This window comes from Plutella xylostella, chromosome 9 (assembly GCF_932276165.1).
Source record: "Plutella xylostella chromosome 9, ilPluXylo3.1, whole genome shotgun sequence".
Lineage (NCBI taxonomy): Eukaryota > Metazoa > Arthropoda > Insecta > Lepidoptera > Plutellidae > Plutella > Plutella xylostella.
Window position 1 is genome coordinate 10,089,634 of NC_063989.1, and position 23,962 is coordinate 10,113,595.

Here is a 23,962-nt window from a genome sequence, read left to right on the forward strand (position 1 = left end):
AATAAAAGTCACTGGTAATTTTTGTATGGAGATCCGAATTTTATTTTCGCTAATTTCCAAAACTAGTAGACAAAAGTTGTTCTGATTGATGAGCTGTGCGAACTAATGATAAATAAAAATATTGATATCGATAAAAAAAAAAACATTCATGCACTATTGTCGGTTGTGCTGACCCTCCAGATATTTTATTAGACTTTAACTTTTTTATACATATAAATAACTAGCTGTTCCCGCGCGCTTCGCTTCGCCTTAAAAAGTTTTCCCGTGGGAATTCCGGGATAAAAAGTAGCCTATGTTCTTTCCCAGGGTCTAGACCGTATGTATACCAAATTCAAATCATTCAAATCCGTTCAGTAGTTTTGGCGTGAAAGAGTAACAGACAGACAGACAGACAGACAGACAGACAGACAGACAGACAGACAGACAGACAGACACAGTTACTTTCGCATTTATAATATTAGTTAGGATATATAATATATATACATTTACATAATTACATTTATTATACTATATATATTATATTATAATATTATATATTATATATAAAATATAAATATATAATATATACATATATATAGTATAATAAATGTAATACATATACTATCATCATCATCATCATCATCAGCTAACATAGGCCATAATTAATACAAATTATCTAATACATAAAGTTCATAATTTATAATTCATTCTACATCGCGGTACGGTTTCGTTACAGAGCGCAGTCTAAGTAGTACCTACCTTCAACACTTACAAAAAATAAATGAGATCCCACCAAAAACATTAAATGTAAAAAAATGCCAAGTCTCTCGATGCAGTCTTTCCATCGTAGAAAGTTATGAGATCTCATAGAAGCCAACCCATCATACCCATCACGACCCATTACGTCCCCACTGCTGGGGCACGGGTCTCCTTCCAATGAAGGAAGGGTTTAGACCTAGTCCACCACGCTGGCCAAGTGCGGGTTGGTGGACCCCAACACAAGCAAGCTTGTGGTGAGAGAGTTGTCGGGTAAGTGGGCAACCCGACTGTCAGATGTTTTCAAGCCGCCCGAAGGCCTCTGACTAGGCTTAACGACTGCTGCCGAAGCAGCAACCGGGACCCACGGCTTAACGTGCCGTCCGAAGCACGGAAGCGTCCAGAAAAGCACCACTTGAAATTGGTCACCCATCCAATGGCTGACCGTGTCAGTTGTTGCTTAACCTCAGCGATCAGTTACAATCACTGAGGCCCGCTCGACTACGGACGCTTCATAGAAGCCAAGTCCTATTCAAATTATTTTATAGTTATAAATCAACATTTAGTAATTTTATCAATAGTTTTCTTTCTATTATAATTATAGTGACTTGGCAATGAGCACAAACTAAAAGCTGCAAGGCTGCAGGCAGCAAGCCTGGAATAATGTGCAAATGTTACTGACGAGATCTGTGGTTAGATTAAGTATTTATTTGTTATGTTTATCATGATGGCCACTACCGACTTACCGACTACACGTCATGCTCTAATACAGTAATTAAGAATACTAATGTTTACGAATAAATACGGTTTGAGTAACCTAAAATGCCGTTTTTTAGGGTTCCGTAGCCAAAATGGCAAAAACGGAACCCTTATAGTTTCGTCATGTCCGTCTGTCCGTCTGTCCGTCTGTCACAGCCGATTTACTCGGAAACTATAAGTACTACAGTGATGAAATTTGATGGGAATATGTGTTGTATGAACCGCTACAAAAATATGACACTAAATAGTAAAAAAAAGAATTGGGGGTGGGGCCCCCCATACATGTAACTGAGGGATGAATTTTTTTTTTCGATGTACATACCCGTGTGGGGTATCAATGGAAAGGTCTTTTAAAATGATATAAAGTTTTCTAAAAAACATTTTTCTTAAAGTGAACGGTTTTTGAGATATCAGCTCTCAAAGTCGTAAAAAGTATGTCCCCCCCCCTCTATTTTTATAACTACGGGGTATAAAATTCTAAAAAAAATAGAGGTGATGCATGCTAATTAACTCTTTCAACGATTTTTGGTTTGATCAAAGTATCTCTTATAGTTTTTGAGATAGGTGTATAAATTGACATAATAAGTTTATTATATTTGCTGCTACGGAACCCTTTGTGCGCGAGCCCGACTCGCACTTGGCCGGTTTTTTTATTTTGTTTCATCTTGTGCTCATTGCCAAGGCACTGTAATAATAATATAAAGAAAACTATTGATAAAGTTACTAAATGTTGATTTAAAACTACAAAACAGAATAAAATGTGATCTACGACTAATAAACTTAAACTAAAATAGTACCTATAAATATTAAAATATTATAAAACTACCTAACTACCTACCTTAATAGATAAAAAATATTTTCTAGGTCACCGCCGTCGTTTGGCAAGGTTCCCAAGAGGCTGGCTGGCCGCATTGCCCCGCTGAATGGCGAGGCTTATCCTTTGTCCTAGGTATGTGCCAGCCCTTTGGTCGCCGGAGGCGTCGATGAGCCGTGTCGCAATTTCCTTGTATATACGTTTTGCATCCGGCCCCCACGGACCCAGCGTCTCTACGCCGAAAGGCACAAACATGTAGCCTTGTCCTAGGGCTGCATACTTGCGCCTTTTAGCCGCCTCAGCCGTCGCTGCCGCCGCACCTGCCTTGGTCGCGGTCGCTGGTAGGTGTGACTGTGCCAAAGTGTCAACGCATATGGCATCCCATACCAGCGGCCGCCCATTCTTCCAAGGAATGAGCGTCATTCCGTCCGGCCTCTTGCCGTCGTCGCGCGCTATTCCTGTGGGCTCCAGTACGGCCGGGACGCCAGCACTGGCAAGAGCTCGGCGGATGACGTCATTCAGGGCGGCGTGACGCGACAGCCGGCCTGCGCTGCACTGACACGCTAGGCCGTGGTGGCCCAGCTCATCGACGCCACCGCCGCAACGACAGCGGTGTGGCTCATTTATTTTGGCGCCAAGTCTCAGGCTGATTGCCAACGAGAAAGTCGACCTGTCAAGGTGGGTCCCTAACTCCGGCTCCGCAGCTGCCATGAGACGGGCTCGCTCTGCAGGGTTTTGTGCCGAGTCTGTAAGGTTTTTTTGGACCTGTGTACAGAGCGGCTCGTCCCAGAGCCTCTGCGAGCCGGGCACAATCGGGAGACTTTGGCTCCGGCCAGTAACATCCAGCCATGCGTTCCTCGCCTCAGCCAAGCACGTGACCTCAACATCACGTGCCAGAATATATCGCATAATTTGTGGAAGGAACCTTCCCAGTTTTGGAACTACGTTAATTCCCTGCGTAGTCGTGGAGGATTAGAACAAAAGGTAACCCGTGGGGTTACCGAGTACAGTGGTCCGGCAGCCGCATCCGCCTTCGCCGAGAACTTCCGGTCCGTGTTCCTGCCGGAGCCGCCCGCGCTCGACCCGCGCGCCGCCAGCGCCGACACCGCGCCGTTCTACTAATCAATACGAATCATTCAAGCCTAAAAACGAAGTAGTTGCTATACTGACTGGGTGTTGCAAAAATGGTGGATGATTTTAGGTATTTATTTTATTTTATTTTATTGAAAAAGGTGTAATAACAGCCAATACATTACCATATTACATAAAATTCAGCACTATAAAAACATTTTAAATCTATTGCCCGAATGATAATTACACACAACATTTACATTAACACTAGCTTAAATAAAACTTAACTTAATTAAGCTAAAAATATAACTATTCATGCATTATTTATGTTATAACATAATTATAATTATAAATTAATGAATTAATTCAATTAAGTACATGCTAAAATTTTAAAAACATTTCATAACAACTTAATTAAATCATTCTTAAAACATGTTATGGAAGTATTAAAAATATCTACATTGGCGCATATTCCGTTATATGTATTGCACATTCTATTTATAGGATTATTGTATGATACATTATTATTAACAGGTGGCACATGAAACAGCTTAGGGAATCGTACTGATCTAGCAGGAACCTTAAATTGTATTAATTCTAGTAATTGAGCTCCGAATGATCCATTGGCAACTTTGAATAATGTTGTTAAATCTGATACACATCTACGCTTCTCGAGACTCAACATATTAAACCTTTGCAATCGATCACAGTAGTTTGGTATGTTACGCCTTAGACCAAGTCTTGATACTAGTGCTCTCATAAATCTTCGCTGAATGGATTCGATCCGGTCTATATGGACCTGATAAATCGGAAACCAAACAGAACAGCAGTATTCCAGAATTGTCCTTACTATAGAATTATATAATATTATAAGTGACTCTGTTCTTTTAAATGGTTTTGAAAGACGTAGTATAAAAGATAACATTCTATTTGCTTTCGAACACATGTAGTCATAGTGTGCTCTGAAAGACAATCCAGCATCGAACAGAACGCCCAAATCCTTTACCACATTTACCCGTTTTATATCTATATTTTGAAGTTCATATGTATATTGATTGGATTCCTAGCCTTTGTGAAGGTAATGATTAGGCATTTTTCATTGTTTAATTTCATATCATTAACCACACACCATCTCAGTATAGTATTAATATCTTTTTGGAGAATTTCACAATCATCTATGTCGTTTATAGGACGGTATATCTTCACGTCATCTGCATATGCTAAGCAGTTGCTGTCAAACCTATAGAGCAGATCGTTTATAAATAACAAAAAAAGCAGTGGTCCTAAATTGGAACCCTGAGGAACGCCAGATTCTGCTATAAACGGAACTGAGTCAAATCCATTCAAACAAACCAACTGAGTTCTATTCATTAGGTAAGAAGTTATCCATCGGTGTAGATTTCCGTGAATTCCTAGGTGGTATGCTTTTGATAACAGTACTGAGTGATTGACCCGGTCGAATGCCTTAGCAAAGTCTGTATATATAGAGTCCACTTGTTTGTTCACATTAAAAGATTTACAAAGAAATGCTGTATAAACTAAAAGATTTGAATTCGTTGACATACCATTCACAAAGCCGTGCTGACTTGGGCTTAGAATCGGCTTTAAGAATACGTAAAGTTGATCATATATAAGGCCTTCAAATACTTTAATTAAATGAAATCAAATTTAAATATAAGCGTTCATAATATTAATAAAATTCTAAATAAAAACATCTAAATAATTGATTGATTTCATATAAATAGATTAATTTTGAATTTATTATACCTAATTATAATTAATGTTTGATTTTATTTAAAAACATTCTTGTGTAGTAGTCGCCTCCACGGCGTAGGCCTCCCCGAATGATCTCCACAAGCTTCTGTCTCTAGCTTTGGTCATCCAGTTCGGTCCACATGTTTGTAGGAAAATGTCTGCCCACCTCTTTCTTTGGCGTCCTTTGCTTCTTTTGCCTTCTCGTGGTATCCATTCGGTGACACGCTTTGTCCATCTGGAGTTTTCCATTCGGCAGATATGTCCCGCCCATTGCCATTTCAATTTCTTAATTCTACTTAGTATGTCGCAGATCTTTGTTTTTCTTCTTATATCAATGTTCTTTATTCTGTCTTGTAGTTTGATATTCAACATACTTCTTTCCATTTTTCTTTGACATATTGCCAGTCTATCCTCGTCTTCTTTCCTTAAGGACCAGCTCTGACATCCATACATTAAACTTGGCATAATAGCAGTTTCGTATAATTTCTTTTTTGTTTTAATGTTTATCTGTTTGTTTTTCATGATTTCTTTGAAACTCCAGTACTTACTCCATGCAATGGCTATGCGTCTCTTAATTTCATTTTCAGTTCGGTTTTTGAAAGATACCCGCTGCCCCAGATAGATGTATTCATCCACGAACTCTATATTTCTGCCTTCCACTATAACATCTTCTCTACTGCCATTAGTCATTATTTTGGCTTTAGTCGGGTTTAGAGACAGACCTACCTTTTTACTATTTCTTGCCAAATCGTTCAGCATCTGTTGGATGTCTTGTGGATTTTCCGAGAAAACGACAATGTCGTCTGCAAAGCGTAGGTGACTCAAGTATTCGCCATCAATTTTTATTCCTCTTTTATCCCATTTCAAGTTACGAAAAATAGACTCCAATACCGCTGAGAATATTTTTGGTGATATCGGGTCGCCTTGACGGACTCCTTTCCTAATTGGGAACTCTCTACCTTCTCTCTCTAGTTTAACTTTTGCTGAATTATTGCTGTATATGTTATAAAGTATGCTATGTATCTTTCTTCAACACCTTGTTGCCTTAGAGATTGCCAGATTTCCCTATAGTTCAGTGAGTCAAAGGCTTTAGTGAAATCGATGAAACACATGTATAGAGTTCTATTGTATTCGTTTGTTTTCTCTATTATTTGTGATACAACATGAATGTGATCCATTGTGGAGAAATTTTTGCGGAAACCGGCTTGCTCGCGCGGCTGGTTTTCGTCCAAAATTTTTGTCACTCTATTCAGTAGTATTTTTGAAAATATTTTATATATGTTTGACATGATGCTTATAGGCCGATACTTGTCCAAGTCACTTCGATCGCCTGTTTTGTGGATCAGTATAATTGTAGATTTTGACCACTGCTTAGGTGTTTTTCCCGATTGAAGGATGTTATTAAACAATAATTGAAGTGGACCTTGCAATGTTTCTGACTGTTAAGAACATAAAGTTTCTAAACGTATGTTTTGTGTCTATGGTTAATCTGTATCCGTTTCCTTTTCTTCTTCTACAATAAATCTCCTCAAGTGCATACACGGGTTTTAGTTTACGCCCTATTATCACCAAATAACTTGCCAGTATTTTGTTCATGGTCCATCACCGGTTAAAGTGATAATAACAACGCAAAAATTTCAAAAAAAAAGTGTGGTGTAAAAGTCATTCTTCAAGAATTTTTATTGTTGCAAATGTAAACTGCGAGTGCCGCGTGTGTGACGGAGTCATAAGCACCTACTATAATATAATTATTATTTGGGTGCATTGTAAGGAGCAAAGTGTACAGTGCAATCGAACCTAATATTGCTCTGTGCATCAATATTCGTCTATACGTCTATACGTACAAGTGATTGTGAAAATATTGCTGCAAAACAAATTGCGTTTGCGTTTCATTGTGGCGCCATCTTGCCATTGACGTCTTTCCAAACAAGACATCATTTCAATTTCCCGCCTAAGGAGGTTGCTACACGATTGTCAGCAGAGGGCGCCACGTTAGCAGAAAAGGCGCTAACTTCACATCATCTACGACGAGTCAAAACCATGGAGGAAGTTCCTATCATCACCGCTAGTTGCAATTTTGGTGCAAACTTGGCGCTACTGTCGGGCGTTTGCTAACCAATCACAGCGCAGTGTCTATTGTCTACGACGTCTATGGTCTACAACTAACTTCACACTGACGCTCATACGCTTACGGGTTTACGCTAAAATTAAGAAATCAATTTGTTCACTCGCCATATTGTTTCCGAATTTGTAATAATTTCTGCTATTGAGAAAGAAAAGTTACTAATACCTATTACTTGCTTACAATTGTAACATAAACTAACAAGTATTATAAATTAAGTTAACAAGTAACAACATAAACGTAAGTGTTGTTAGGCTTTGTAAACTTGTGACTTAGGCTGGTGTATTGTTGCTTTTCATTTTACTTTATTTTGCGTGTATTTGTTTTTTAATAGCATATCACAATGGAAAAGGTAAACATTCACAAGAGGGGGACATGCAAGGGAACCCTCACAAGGATGAAAAATAAATTAACGCCAGATTACATCAAGGAATGTTCATCACAAATGCTATCTTTAATGGAGGAAAGAATAAGAACTTGTTTCGGTGAGTACGAACAATTAAACTCAGTAATTGGGGATGACGAAGACCCAACAGAAACCGAGGAGTGTTTCTTCCATTGCATCGAATTAATTCGTTGTGCAATTTCTGATAGGAACCGTGTAGGGGACGGACAAGTTAGGACAAACATCACAAGTTCTAAGGTAAAGCTACCTGATGTTCAAATAAAACCCTTCGATGGGAATTACCTAGAATATCGTCCTTTCATTGAAATGTTCACAGCTCTTATCCACAATGACACAACGACTGATGATGTACAAAAACTATTTTATCTGCGCAGCTACCTTAAGGGTGAACCTTACGATTTCATTAAAAACTTACCAGTGGTAGGCACAAGCTATGTAGAAGCACTAACAATTCTAAAAAATCGTTATGATAACACATGCAGGATTATTTATGAGCACATCTTCTGCTTATTTGATTTGGCCGGCATGGAGGGCTATTCTAATGCCTCCAGTTTAAGACAGCTAATCTCACAAGTTAAGCAGAACATTGCTGCATTAAAGGCCGTTGATCAGTGGGATAATGTGATGGTTTGCTTGCTTATTAGGAAAATTGACTCTGAGAGTAGTAAAGCTTATTATTTGCAACATAATAACAATGCAAAGCCTACATTGAGCGAATTTCTAACATTTCTAGAGCAACGTGCCTTTGCCCTCGAGAGCATGGAAGGTAAAAGAGAAACACAAAGTGTTTCTATGCCGAGGAAACTTCAGGTGTCCAACGTGGTTGTGAAGGAAGCAAAATGCCTGTACTGTGGTAAGTTAAAACATAAAGTTTTTGCATGCCCAGCCTTTATGCTGGCCACTATAGATGAAAGACTCAAGTTTGTAAATAGAAATAGTCTTTGCAAAATATGTCTGAACTCATACAAGGGCAGATGTAAGTTTCATTTCAAGTGCCAAAACTGTAAACAAGGCCATAATTCCCTACTGCACCAACTTAGTGATCAAGATACCCTAAAGGAAACAAACAATGTCTCACTCATGTCCGGCATGAACAACAAATCACAAGTTTTGTTGCCCACCGCTAAGGTAAAGTTAGTTTGCAAAAACGGCAAAGAGATCATTGTCAAGGCTTTATTGGACTCTGGTAGCCAATCTTCCTTTATCACTACAAAATTAGCACAAACAATAGGGAAACAACTCATGTCGGAATAGCGAACACTGAAAAGGATGTAAGTCATTCTGTCAACTTGGATATATATTTATGTGCTTACCCCTACAAAGTACAAACAAACTGTTTAGTGGTGGATAATATCACCACAAACCTGCCATAAAAGTCTTTTGACATCAACGGTATAAAAATACCAAGTGGAATAAGGCTGGCCGATGACTCCTTTCACACAAATAGCCAGATAGATATTTTACTTGCTGCCGATATCTTTTTCCAGGTGCTTCTGCCGCAGCCTGAGAAGCTCCAACAACGTGATGCTACACAACCCTGCTTCATACACACACACTTTGGATATGTAGTAGGAGGTAGTCTCCCGAGCTCAACTCAACAAGGAACTGCTGTTTCATTATTTTGCCAAGAATGTGAAACTGACATTGGTAAAACAGTAAGTGGCTTTTGGAAAACTGAATCTGTGCCTGAAATATTTGCAGAACATACGTCTGAGCAACTATATTGTGAAAAATATTTTGAGGAAACCATTAAGTTAAATGATAACCGGTTTGAAGTGTCAATGCCCCTCAAGGTACCAATTTATGATGTGAACAATGTATTAGGAGATTCACTTGGTCTAGCACTGAAAAGGTTTTTAAATCTTGAAAAAAGGTTTCAAAATAATCATGAATTATTTCAAGAATACCAGAAATTTATTCATGAGTACATTGACCTAGGTCATGCTTCTTATGTTGATATATCTTATCTGACTATGATCTAACAAAAGATGCCGTTTTTTTTCTACCGCATAACCCGGTGATTAGAGAGGAGGCTATAACCACCAAATTAAGAACTGGCTATGAAAGGAAGCAATAAGATTTCATTAAATGATATTTTATTAAATGGACCTGTAGTTCAACCAGAATTATTTGACATTCTGTTGTCATTCAGAGTTAATAAGTACTTCTTTGTCTGCGATATTAGACGTATGTTCCGCAATGTGCTTCTGGACAAAGAGCAAAGATCTCTGCAAAATATCCTCTGGCGGGACAGTCCAGATGAACCTATTCGCTGCCTTCAATTGAAGACTCTCACATATGGTCTAAAGAATAGTCCATATCTCGCGACAAGATGCTTAAATGAACTGGCACACCGATTTAAAGAGCAGTATCCAAAAGCTACTTCTGTTCTTTTAAATTCAACATTTGTTGATGATATTTTATATACAGACAATGATAAGGATAGAAACAAAACAAAAGCTCAATTGATTCAGTTACTTTCAAAAGGGAGTTTTGAATTGCATAAATGGTCTAGTAACGATAAAGATATCTTAGCTGATATACCTATGGAACAGCAGATTTTTGGGGAGAAAGAGTTAAAACATGATATTAAAACCTTAGGTTTAAAGTTAGATATTGAAGGAGATATTCTAGTCCCTCAGACAAAGAGACAGATTTTAAGTTTCATTAGTCAGTTTTATGATCCATTGGGCATAGCTGGTCCAGTTTTCGTTCAGGCCAAAGTCATTATACAAAAACTGTGGCAATCAAGTGTGGGCTGGGATTCTGTTCCACCACCACTTTTAAAAAAAGAATGGCTACAATTTTATGATGATTTAATTAATATGCCACCAATCAAAGTCAAAAGAATTGTATGCACAGATGACCAAGAACAAGTACATTTAATCGGTTTCTCAGATTCATCAGCCATTGCCTATGGATGTGCTATCTATTTAAGAGTAGTGGATAAACATGGTAAAGTAAGCATGTCTCTTCTTTGCTCTAAGTCGAGAATTGCACCAAAAGATAGTAAGTTGTCAATACCACGCTTAGAATTGAATGCAGCATTACTTATGTCTAAGGTAATAAAGAGAGTATATAATACCTTTACCTTTAGTAATAAAATTACAATCCAAAATGTGCATTTAGTTAGCGATTCACAAGTAGTATTGGCCTGGCTGAAAACTGATCCAACAAGGTTAAATGCTTATATAGCCAATCGAGTAAAATTAATTCAACAGTATACAAACGACTGTCAGTGGTCATACATAAGGACAGATCAGAACCCGGCTGATTGTTTAAGTAGGGGAGTCAAGCCTAGTGAACTCCAAAACCATGAGCTATGGTTTTCAGGCCCAGCATGTGTATACAATACTAATTACAGTTTTGACGATTGTGGTTCTGATGTCCTTAAGAACGATTTACCTGAGGTAAAAATTAAGAATCCAAAGTGTCGTGAAGCGGTTTGTGTAGCATCACAAAAACAGGGTACGATATTTTTTAATTTGTTAGAGAAATACTCTAATATTAATAAGGTCATAGAAGTTCTGGCTTATGTAATAAGATTTTGTGAAAATATAAAGCTAGGCTCTCATAAAATTACAAATAATTTTATAACTTATGCAGAAAGAAATAATGCTTTGCTGTTATTGATAAAAAATGAACAAGAAATTTATTTCAAAGATGATATTGCTGCATTACGGGCAAATAGATCAGTCTCATCTGAATTAAAAGGACTGAACCCGTTTCTTGATATAAGAGGTATTTTAAGGGTAGGTGGAAGATTACAAAACTCTGCATTACCTTATAGCCAAAAACATCAAATAATTTTACCAAAAAATTCAAAAATCGTTCAACTAATAGTTGAAAATGAACATAAAAAGTTGCTTCATGCAGGCCAAAAACATGTATTATCTTCTTTAAATATGCGTTATTGGATAATAAATGGCATAAGAATAGTAAAAAGGTATATTCATAGATGTGTAACATGTTTTCGGTTTAAAGGAGTGACAGCAATTAATGGGGTCACTACCGGCTGACAGGCTTCATGCTAGCAGGCCTTTTGAGAAGGTAGGGATAGATTTTGCAGGACCTATAATGATTAAACAGTCTCGGGTTAGAAGCGTAATCACGACTAAAGGCTACATCGCTGTTTATGTGTGTTTTGTGACAAAAGCTGTTCATTTAGAATTGGTTTCGGACCTCACGACTGACACCTTTTTGGCATCATTTAAGCGTTTTTCTTCTAGAAGGAATTGTCCCAGCGAAGTGTACTGTGATAATGCCGGTACGTTTAAGTCGGCTAAGACAAAATTAACTGAACTCTATAAATTAAATAATTCAACAATACACCAGTCTCAGGTACAAGCTCAAACTGCTAAGTTAGGGATCAATTTCCATTTTATTCCTAGTTATTCCCCAGTGTTTGCTGGTCTTTGGGAGGCTGCTGTAAAAAGTGTGAAACATCACCTTAAACGACAAAAACGCGTGGTCTTGTCCACCTCAGCTAAGGCTATTGAAAAAATGAAATGGATATAGGTACTTAAGTAAAATTGTAGGTACTAGATATAAGTAAAAATTGTAATAGATTATAAGGAAAAAGTTGAAAAGATGCTCGAGGAGTTTCTTTCGCCATTTCTTTCCTTCTCAATGACGGGGCCTTTGTGAAATGGTGGTAGATGACTATCGACAAATAATTGTAAAATTTTACGTCGATTAAACCATTTGAATTTGAATTTGAATTAGGTTCTCAAGTATTTACTTACGAACAATTGTATACATTATTGGTACAAATAGAAGGAATTTTGAATTCACGACCAATAACTCCAATGTCGTCCGATGTCGAAGATCTTTCTTTTTTGACTCCTTGTCATTTCTTAACCGGAGCACCTTTAACTTGTATACCTGATCAAGATCTCACGAACACACCTGATAACCAAATTAAGTTTTGGCATAAATGTACTGCCTTGCAACAAAGATTTTGGAAGTATTGGTCGAAACAGTATTTAAATATGTTACAAAATCGTCCTAAGTGGAAAGATACTTTACCAAATGTAAAAGTAGGGTCTCTTGTTATCTTAAAAGAGTTAGATACAGCTCCCATGGTGTGGCCTATGGCCAGAGTCACTAAAATTTTTCCTGGTAAAGATGGCAACGTGCGAGCATTAGAAGTTAGGAAAGCTAATGGTAGGTGTCATACTACCTCTATATCAAAAATATGTATTTTGCCAATAGAATATTAGATAAGTGTCTTAAGTTTGTTATACTCTGTCTAACTTACTTTTATAAAATAATAAGAATAAAGTTACTAATATGTAAGTAGGTACTTTAAATATGTAAAAATTCATGTTTAGTGATAACAACTCAACTTTAAGCTTATGTATTTCATGATTTATTTTGTATTTATAAAGTGCAACTTTAAATATGTAACAACTCATGTTAAGTTATAAAAATTAGATAAGCAAAGGCAGAGACATTGTTTAAAAGTTTATTCATAAAAGTAAACTTATTTTAATTAATACAACAATAAGGAAACTATTAACTGTACAGTACATAATTCAGTTGTAACTTGTAGCACATACATTTATTATTATAAAAATGTTTAAAACCTATAAATTCATACAGTCCACTGTTATAGTTATCTATACTATGAAGTTATGTGAATCAAGTTAGTAGACAATTGTTTTTTTTCTGTGTTAGGAGTATGTTAAGAACATAAAGTTTCTAAACATATGTTTTGTGTCTATGGTTAATCTGTATCCGTTTCCTTTTCTTCTTCTACAATAAATCTCCTCAAGTGCATACACGGGTTTTAGTTTACGCCCTATTATCACCAAATAACTTGCCAGTATTTTGTTCACTGACAATGATTTCAGCAGTTCGTTAGTAACGTGGTCTTCCCCCGGTGCTTTGTCGTTTTTTTGTGAGTTTATTGCACATTCGATTTCAGCTTTTAGTATACATCCGGGTAGGGTAGAGTCACAAGGCGAATATATAGGTAGTTCTGATGAGTCATTTGATGTGTAGAGGTTTTCGTAGAAGTTGGTGGCCTCGTTTATTATATCCGGTCTTTTGTAGAGCTTTTTACCTTTTTTGTTTTTCACATTTGCTGTCCATTCACTCTTACATCTTAACTCTTTAAATGCTTTTTTTATGGCTCCAGTTTTCTCTATATATGTTTCGAATAATCTTTGTCTCTCATTCTTTTGGTGTTTTGATATGTGTCTGTTTATTTCCTTACTAATTGTTGTAATTTGCTGTCTAATTTCCTTAGATCCCTTTTCTTGGTATAATTTTTTGCTGTCGTTTAGAAGTTGTAGAGTGTAGGTATTAAGTGGTTGCTTCTCTTTATTTCTCTGTTTTGGAATTTGCTCTATCAGTTCTTTCATCACTAATTCAAAGTTTTCGTATTGTTCCTGTATGTCTTGCGATTTGGTGACGGACTCTATAAATTTTTCTTCCCAATATTTGCTACTTGTTCCAGTCAAGTTTGGTAGGTCTCTTGACATGGTATTTGTTTTCTTGATAAATGTTCTGTTTCTTTTTTCATTTAGCTTTAATTCACACCTTATCATTCGGTGATCTGTTGCAAAATTCAAATTGTGTATAATATTAAAATGGTGTGTGCGTTTTGGGCGGTTAGTTAGTATGTAGTCAATTTCATTTTTGTATAATCCATCTGGTGATTTCCATGTCCATTTCTGATGCGGTTTGATTTTGAACATGCTATTTATGAAAAATAAATTCTTTTCAAGTGCAAACTCTACCAGCCTTTGACCATGTTTGCTTCGTTGCCCGTGAGAGTAGTTACCAAAAATTGATTGTTCCCCTTGTTGCTTCTCACCAATCTGTGCGTTGAAATCTCATACCTGCCGATAATCTTCAACATTATTTCTAACTCCAGATTTGAATATAGGGGTTCCCTTTGTTACTGATGATGATGTAATGTTACTGAAACTTGGTCAGATGGGCTTTGTACCCAGACTGTTGAAGTTTTTATCAAACTTTCTTACAGACCGGAAACAATTTCCGATACCTGTGTCCTTACATTTCAGATACCTATCAAACGCCTTGGGGGTGAGTAAAGGGGTAAAAACAGGGTATGAATTTCCATTTTGGACACATATTAACTGATTCTAATGAAATTAAGAACGTAAATATAGTTCTTATAACAAAAAATATGATGGTGACCTTGAGCTGATCTGATGATGGAAACGGAAGGCAGTCAGGGGAACTCCTCAACGGTATACAGGGTGTTGCAAAATTGGTAGACTAAGCCGAAACCTACATGTGCAGCATGGTATATCTAAGCCCGAAACTGAAATCAGAATTTGAAAATTCGCAAAAAAAAAAACATTTTCCATAGAAACTTGTTGGTCACGTGACTTTTTACTATGGAAAGACTGCATCGAGAGACTTGGCATTTTTTACATTTAATGTTTTTGGAGGGATATATTTGTCTGAAGCCACATAAAAACAACAAACCTCAAAATTAATTACAAAAATTTGACGTTATCGTCATCAACAGCATATTTTAGCAATACAGTTCTGAAACATGAACACACAATGATCGTTGCACAGCAACTTTCTTCAATTATTGCACCCTTTTTTGACCTGCTATTTTTCTTATATGGACATAGTTATAATCATGTACCCTCTCATCTTTAGGGTGTTCTTTGATGGTGCGGTAATGTAAATCAAAAAAAAAAATAGTCAGGCTGAGCTACTGCAATTTTTAGATAATAATAACTTGTATTCTCTGTCTACTGATGTGTATTAATCAGCAGATAGAGTACCTAACATCAGAATTTTATGATCCTCAAAATAAATCTTCTAAATATTTTATGTTGGACAGTACATTTTTACAGCCGAATGTAAGTTAAAAATAGAGCGTCCCCCCCCCCTTAACTTTTGAAATACGCTAACGGGCAATGAAATAGTTCCACTCACAAAAAGGCAAACGACCCCAATTTTTTCAAACATTTCATTAATAATTTGAACAAAATATGACTGTTTTTAGTTGTTATTATCCTGATGCTCTGTTAAATGTACTTCAATGATGAAGAAAGCTTCATAAAGCTAGCTTTTTCCGATTAGGAGTAATTTGGTGTTTATCTCAGTGGAACCTTTTCATTACCCGTGAGTATAATATTACAATAATTCTGAAAAAAATGTGCTGTATACCGTATACCTCCAAGTAAGTACTTAATGTACATTTACAGCTATGTTCATAAAATTTTAATTACTTAAGTTCATAAATGTTGGATTAGAAACTTCATCGTTTTGTTACAGAAAACGGGAAAATACAACTTAATGATAGCTATGCAATCGTTTTTAACCGATCACGATGAAATGTGCAACCCCTATGGTAGTGGCTTTAAGGTAATACACATTCTAATTATAAATTTCAGTGCTAAACCAACTTATTTCTGCTTTACTGTATCGATATCATCAATTATTTAATATTTTCGCCTCCTCACAAGACATTCAATTAAGAGTTTTCCATTTGTAAACACCCTCAAGAAACAAGTGGTTTTTGAAGGTACTTTCTTCAGTTAAATGTGCTTTGATTATATCTACTTATGATGGAAGAGCTACTTGCATAGCATCTAATAACTGTTTTTCTTTGTCTCTTCTCCTTCACTCGATAGATCTTCCTGCACCATCCGGCGGACCTGCCTCACTCATCAGCCTACTCGTACGCCGCGCTGCCTGGCCAGCTGTCCAGCCTGGCGCTCACCTTCCACTCGACCACAACCTCGCACAACCTCCGGAAGTACCACCCTGAAGTGTGAGTATTTACATACATAATAATACAGATTATTATTAATATAAATAATAATTAAGAATTTTGTAAAAGCAACATTATGTAAATATAAAGCTTATTATAGTAGATTATTTGAATGACAAAAACGCGTGGGCTTGTCCACCTCAGCTAAGGCTGTTGGAAAAATGAAATACATATACTTAAGTAAGATTGTACTAGAAATAAGTAAAAAAATGTATTAGATATAAGGAAAAAGTTGAAAAGATGCTCGAGGAGTTTCTTTCGCAGCCTTTGTGAAATGGTGGTGGATCATTGAGTATGAATGGTCTGGAGACGAAATAGGCAGACGTTCCCCTCTGGCGGGGTGGTAGGCCAGAAAGGCCCACCGATTTATAAAAACTAGTTGCAGTCTCAATTTTCACTAGACTCAATCTAGTTGGCAAAGCGTTCGATTCATAGAAAAATGATTTCGCACATGACAATCCGAACCGTCATATCTTGAAAAACGTAGTTTCGAGATATCGCGTTTTGAAAGTTTGGTGTCTCATAATTTAAAGAATAATAAATAAAATAAATATATTTCTTTTGTGATTGGTAGATTAACTCTTTGGCAATAAAAACATATTGTTCAATTGAGCCTAAGTCATTTCATTTTATATCTACAAGTGTTTTTCTGAGGCGGTCCGAAGATAATACAGTCTTGCCTGTCAAAATTTTCGATTTTCATATTTATGACTGTATAGCCCGTTTTTTTGCTTAAATACTTGTTGGTAATTTGTCATATGTCGAGATAATACATACGGTTTATCTACTTTTAGGGAAAATTAAATAATACAAAGCGTTTGATATATTTTTTTCTATTGGAAATCGGTCCTTTTATTGATTAAACACGAATATTAAAACCGAGAAATCTCACTTTTAGAACAATATTTGATATTTTTAGAATAATTACAAAAAAAAACAGCATTTAAACCTTTGATTATCTAAATACAATGTACTCTTTCAATGAAATTATTAGGAACTTAATAGAGTGCATAGTTTCTTAAGCCGTGGCGAAGAATGATACAAAAACAATTTTATTATTTATTGCTTTCCATAATAGATCATTACAAACTATGAGAGCAAATTGTGAGTAACATTTCGTCAGAATAACAGGCTCTCACCAAGCGTATAAAGAAGCTGATACGAAAAGACCTTCGTTGCTACAATACACTAGTTATAGAAGCAGCTATAGAGCTAAATCGCGGGTGAAAGTATTCGTTCAGCAGCATGGGAGATCGTCAACAACTGTCTACGAAGTATCATACGAAGACACTGGCCGAACACCATCACCAATATCGAGCTATGGAAGGTTACAAACCAAAAGCCTATAGACATAGACGTCCAAGAGCGAAAATGGCGATGGCTGGGCCACACACTGAGAAGACCTGATGATCATATCCCGAAAGTGGCCCTCCAATGGAAACCCCAGGGCGGTTCAAGGCGACCCGGTCGACCAGCTCATACCTGGAAGCGGTCCATATTCAGCGAGGCCCAAGAGAAAGGGAAGACGTGGCCAGAGCCCAACTTGCTGGCCCACGCAGAGAAGGATGGAAGCGCCTGGTGTCAGCCCCAGACTCCTCGGAGGAGTAGCGGAATTGATGAAGAAGAAGAAGCATGGGAGAACCACCAGACGAAGTTGAAAACTGAGGACAAGATTTGAATAGCCCTTGAGCAGCTATAAATCAAAAATAATCCTGGTGCAGACAGCATTACCTCATAGCTTCTGAAACCTGGAGGTATTACTAGTCTCGAAGCCTCGGACAGCTCAAGAAGTAGTGCAAGTCGGTTGCTTGTACTGGTATAACACCGGAGGCATCGTATGAGAGTGTCGTGGTATTTTTTCAACAATGGTAACCGTTCTAAGGAACTTTAAATAAAAACCGTTCTAAGGAACTACTTATAGACCGAAGCTATATAAGTGAGATTAATGTACGTTCTCAAGGATCATTTAGAACCGTTTCACTAATTAGTTTGCCGAGTTCCAGCCCCCAGAACAGGCTAGATTTCGAAAATTCTTTATCACCATAGATCATCAAACAGTAAGGCTAGAAATAGTGCTCGACCGATGGTCAGCGCTGACCGTCGCTTGACGTAGCTATATCTATGCAAGTCTATGAGTGCAGCTACGCTGACGGTATGCGCGTGATTTCGTGTGACTCGTCGGTGCAGCCGTCGGTCGGGCTCGTCGGTCAGCGTACGTCGTCGGTCGCCGACGAGCTATAAGTTTTTAGGGACGTGTTCAGCGCTTCACTGACGGAGCGACCGACCGCGTGACCAACACGACGACGCGACGGTAAGCGCTGACATTCAGATGGTACGGTCAGGACGTACCGTCGGTCAAGCACTATTTCCAACCTCAGGCAGATTATACAGAAGACCAATTATTACAATTAAACTTGGTGGCCTTGGTTGACCAAAAGCTTTGGATATTTCATAGAGATGTGGATACTTCTGGAAACCTTGCAGAGATGTCGAATTGAATGTCGCTATATCGATGTGTTGAGGTATCTGTAAAACGCCGCTACTGGCATAGCATCGACTGTGTGCTTGTCTAGGACCACAAATCAAGACTGAATTGCAAAGAGTAGTTCAACAGAGGGATTTAATATCGCCAAAACTGAACAGAAGTGCACTGTAATATGTATTTAATTTGAGAGAAGAGAAGCTGAGGATACCACCACCATCCCTCAGCCTCGAGGCTGAAATGTGCCTTGCGGAGGGTGAAAAAAGGGCCAAAAAGACCTACGCTAAAGTCGCCGCACTACCCCCTCCACCACCAAGACCAAACCACACTCTCATAATATCGTCCAGTGATCAAAACCAGACCGGGGACAATTTAATTGACCGGATAGCGGTCGCACTGGACACCAAGAAAACGGGAGCCAAGGTGGACAGAATTAGAAAGGCCAAAAACCAAAAAGTGGTCCTAAGCTGTGGAACAAGCGAGGATCTGAACCTCATCCACAAAAGGGTCCAAATGGACAAAGGCCTAAGGGTACAGGTGGCAAAGGCAGGGAATCCTCTAATTATAATAAAAGATGTCCTCAAGGTCCACACTGACGCAGAGATTGTGGAGCACCTCCTGGCGCAGAATAAGCAACTGCTCCAAGGCCAAGACCTCAAAGAATGCACTATGAAGGTGCGATACAGGAAAAAGGCACGCAACACCCATGAATGCCACCCGGTCCTGGAAGTTTCCCCGCTCGCCCACAAAAGGCTTATAGAGGCAGGGAAAGTCTACATAGGTCTTCAAAGGAGACCTGTGGCAGACCAAACTCAAACTCAACTCAAACTCAAATTTTTTTATTCATCGTACAAATATAAAATTTTCTGATGAACGTCAATTTTTACAAATTACTCTCCGTTCGGATAAGGGGGGGCTCTTTCTGTCTAAGGAGAAGAACGGAGGCAAGAAACTCCTGAGCCATCTTTTCAAAAAAAGACTTAAAACTAGTTGGTATACAATACATATAAGCTTAATAATTATTATTATAATAATATGAGCAGAGCTAACTACTTATCACAGCCATGCATTAACGTCCTCTAAGTAATCATCAATTTTATAATAAGCTTTTTTACTGAGTTTCTCTTTAATGTAACACTTAAACTTATTCTCTGGCATTTGAGCAACTTCTGCTGGAAGCTTATTATAAAATCTAATACAGTACCCTAAAAACGATTTATTAACTTTCGCCAGACGCATCGCTGGAAAAGCCAGCTTATGCTTGTTCCTAGTATTAATGTCATGATTACTGCCAATTGTATCAAAAGTTGAAATATTCTTTCGTACATACATTAAATTGGAAAAAATGAACTGACATGGAACTGTAAGGATGTTAATTTCTTTAAATAGTTCTCTCAATGAATCCCTGGAACCAAGTTTGTATATAGAGCGGATGGCTCTTTTCTGTAATACAAATATAGTTTCAATATCAGCTGCTCTACCCCAAAGCAAAATGCCATACGATAATAAGCTGTGGAAATAACTAAAGTAAACTAATCTGGCGGTTTCAACGTCGGTCAGCTGTCTAATTTTCCGTACAGCAAAAGCTGCGGAGCTCAACCTTCCAGACAATTTTTCAATGTGAGGTCCCCACTGTAACTTTGAATCTATAGTCATCCCAAGAAAGACAGTATCATTAACTAGGTCCAATTTATTCCCATCTAGAATAATGTTAGTATCGCATTGTCTAACATTCGGCAGTGTAAATTTAATACATTTCGTTTTCTTAGAATTCAATAGAAGATTATTAACGGTAAACCAATCGTGTATGTCAGATAGAATTGAATCAATTTCATTAAAATTATTTTCTCTTCTTTTAACTTTAAAAAGCAAAGAAGTATCGTCAGCAAATAAAACTATATTAGTCAATTTTTCAACCATAAAAGGCAAGTCATTAATATAAATGAGGAATAAAAATGGTCCTAGAATAGATCCTTGAGGGACGCCTATTTTTACATGAGCCCCCTGTGATTTAGTATTGTTAATATCGACCCTTTGTTGTCTCTTGTCTAAATATGAAGATATCAAATCTAAAGCCTTTCCTCCTATTCCATAGTATCTAAGTTTCGAAATTAAAGTCTGATGGTCTACACAATCAAACGCCTTCGACAGATCACAGAAGACTCCAATAGCATCGTGATGGTCTTCCCAGGCGTCAAATATGTGCTTAATCAACGCAGTACCGGCATCGGCTGTTGATTTGCCTTTTGTAAAACCATACTGCTGGCTATGAAACAATCGAGCATCATTGAAATGCAAAAGCATCTGACTGAGTATGACCCTCTCAAATATTTTACTCAAAACTGGAAAAACCGAGACAGGCCTGAAATTTGCAGGGTCCTCCATATCCCCACTTTTGAACAGAGGTATAATTTTACTAAATTTCATAAGATCTGGGAACACACCTTCAGCGATACATTTATTAAAGATGTTAGCCAAAATTGGGGCGATTTTATTAATAATAGAAAGAACAAATTTAACTGACATTCCCCACAAGTCTTCAGTTTTCTTCATATTTAATGACTTAAATGTTTTTATAATAGTTAATGTATTAATATATCTGAATTTAAATTCCTTATCGGTTGAAGGTGCGTTCTCCTTCGTCAGGGTTTCAGCTGCTGCAGCCGAAGAATCCAGGTTACACGTAGTCTCTAAAGGAATGTTCGTAAAAAAACTCTTCAAAGACCCTCGCCACCGCATCATTCGATGTTATAATGTCATTGCCTACCTTCAAAGATAAATTTGTCTCGCGTGTTCGATTCTTCCCCGTTTCGTTATTAATAATAGTCCAAACGGCCTTAGATTTGTTAGCAGAGTCTTTAATCTTGTTATTAATAAAAATTGTCTTCGCACAGTGACAGACACATTTATACATCTTGCTATATTTCTTCACATAAGATTGAAAGTCAGGTCGGAGTATGAATGTTTTCATCTCATACAGATCATATAATGTCGCCCTGCTTTTGCGAATACCCTCTGTAGCCCAGTCACAAAATTTAATTTTATTGTCAATCAAAACTTCCTTCGTTTCAAAATTACTCTCAAACTCATCAGCTATTATCTTAAACAAGTTACTATACATCTCATTAGAATTACAATCTAATTTAACATTCGGAAGTTTTTCGTCTAGTTTCTGCAAGTAATTGTCAATTTTCTTTGTAGTAATCGGTCTGCATCTCACCTTAGTTTTATTTGTCTTGTCAGTGTTTACTAAGGTAATGGTCTGCCCACTGTGGTCTGACCTCAGACAATTAATCACACTACTGTCTTTAAACTCACAGTTACAGAATATGTTATCTAGACAAGTGGCTGACGTGGGTGTAATTCTAGTTGGTTCCAGAAAAACATTAAAAAGATTAAATGATTTAAAAAGTAACAACAATTTCGACCTATTAGGAGAGTCACCTAATAGGTCAACATTAAAGTCACCACACACTATTACTTCCTTTTTACTATTGGAAGCTAACCTTAGAACATCCTCCATGACAGTCTCAAAGGTAATAAAATCACCAGTAGGTGGCCTGTAGGTACATACTATTATATACTTATTAAGCTCTGCACATGAAATTTCTATATGGTGTTTAACAGAAAGAGCAACTATATCCTTTCGTTCTTTACATTTACAATTTTCTTTAAGAAATATAAGTGACCCACCATGCTCGTTGATATTTCTGTTAAAACAGCTTATAAGTTTGTAATTTTTTAATTGGAACATCATTTTATTCTCGTCTAACCAATGTTCTGTGATACATAAACAATCAATGTTAAATTTTTCCGAAAATAGTTCTATTTCTAACAATTTAGAAGAAATACTCTGAATATTCTGATGTACCAATTTAAATTCATTCTTAAATGTCTTGTCCTTCGATAGTTTTGAGCCGAGAGAGCAGTGAACTGAATCAATCTTTATATCAACGCTATGATGCTCTCCCGTTGTCTGAAAATCTAATTTAAATCTACTGTACTATTTTCAGTATTACTACTGACGGTGTCAATAGGGACACAAGTTTTCTTCGTTATAATGCTTATAACTGAGTTAATAAGAGGAGCTACTTCTGTAGCTAAACGTCGTTTCTGATTTAAGGACAGAAATAAACTGTCCCAGGTCAACTTAAAATTATCTACATACAAATTAGTATCAAAGAAATTGATACAGTCAGATTTATAACACGCATTGTACATATTTTTATTTAGGCTACATGTCATATAATTGTATTTGTCAGGCAGTGTGCAAGAATAAGGAAATGCACAAACAAATATATGTTTTGCAGGAATGCTTTCTAATATAGCAAAACTTCTATTTATATCAGAATTTGACACACCTAAACTATTTCCCACCATAATTAATATAGTAGTTTTTTCGGTGTACGACCTCTCTGAAATCAGTTGTACTATTTGTGCGAATGAAAGTTCTGGGTAACAATGATTAACAACATTTCCAGTTACATGATTACCCAACATGTGCCCGAAATCCTTGCCAAGCCTATCGGAGTATACAACTGTGCTGTAATCCTTGGCTGAACTGCTACTACTTGTATCAGTAGTAAGCCTTGTCAAGTAAGTGGGTGACATCTTAGGTAACTGCTTATTACCTACTATTCTACTAGCTGCCTGAGCATAGGTGGGTATCCTATGTAATTTATTATTGGAGGTCGGAAAAACATCTGCTGTAGCCGATTTACTCTGGATGACCCTTGAGGATGGCGTGGCCGTCGGGAGGCTGGTGGTGGCCCTCGGGAGGATGGTGGTGGCCCTCGGGAGGATGGTGGTGGTCCCTGAGAGTCTGGTGGTGATCCCCGAGAGTCCAGTGGTGGCCAACGGGATGCTGTTTGTGGCCTCCGAGGTGGTGGTGGCCCTCGGGAGGATGGTGGTGGTCCCCGAGAGTCCAGTGGTGGCCAGCGGGATGCTGTTTTTGGCCTCCGAGGTGGTGGTGGCCCTCGGGAGGATGGTGGTGGTCCCCGAGAGTCCAGTGGTGGCCAGCGGGATGCTGTTTGTGGCCTCCGAGGTGG

At 37.6% G+C, this 23,962-nt stretch overlaps 1 protein-coding gene across 1 annotated transcript in view; it reads left to right on the plus strand.

Annotated features, from left to right (window-relative positions):
- LOC105390810 (pickpocket protein 28-like) overlaps nt 1–23,962 on the plus strand; it is a 65,452-nt gene that overhangs the window by 15,716 nt on the left and 25,774 nt on the right. The window contains exons 4-5 of the mRNA XM_048623113.1: nt 15,934–16,023; nt 16,293–16,432. Coding sequence (XP_048479070.1) covers nt 15,934–16,023; nt 16,293–16,432 — 230 coding nt within the window. The remainder of the gene's footprint in view (nt 1–15,933; nt 16,024–16,292; nt 16,433–23,962) is intronic.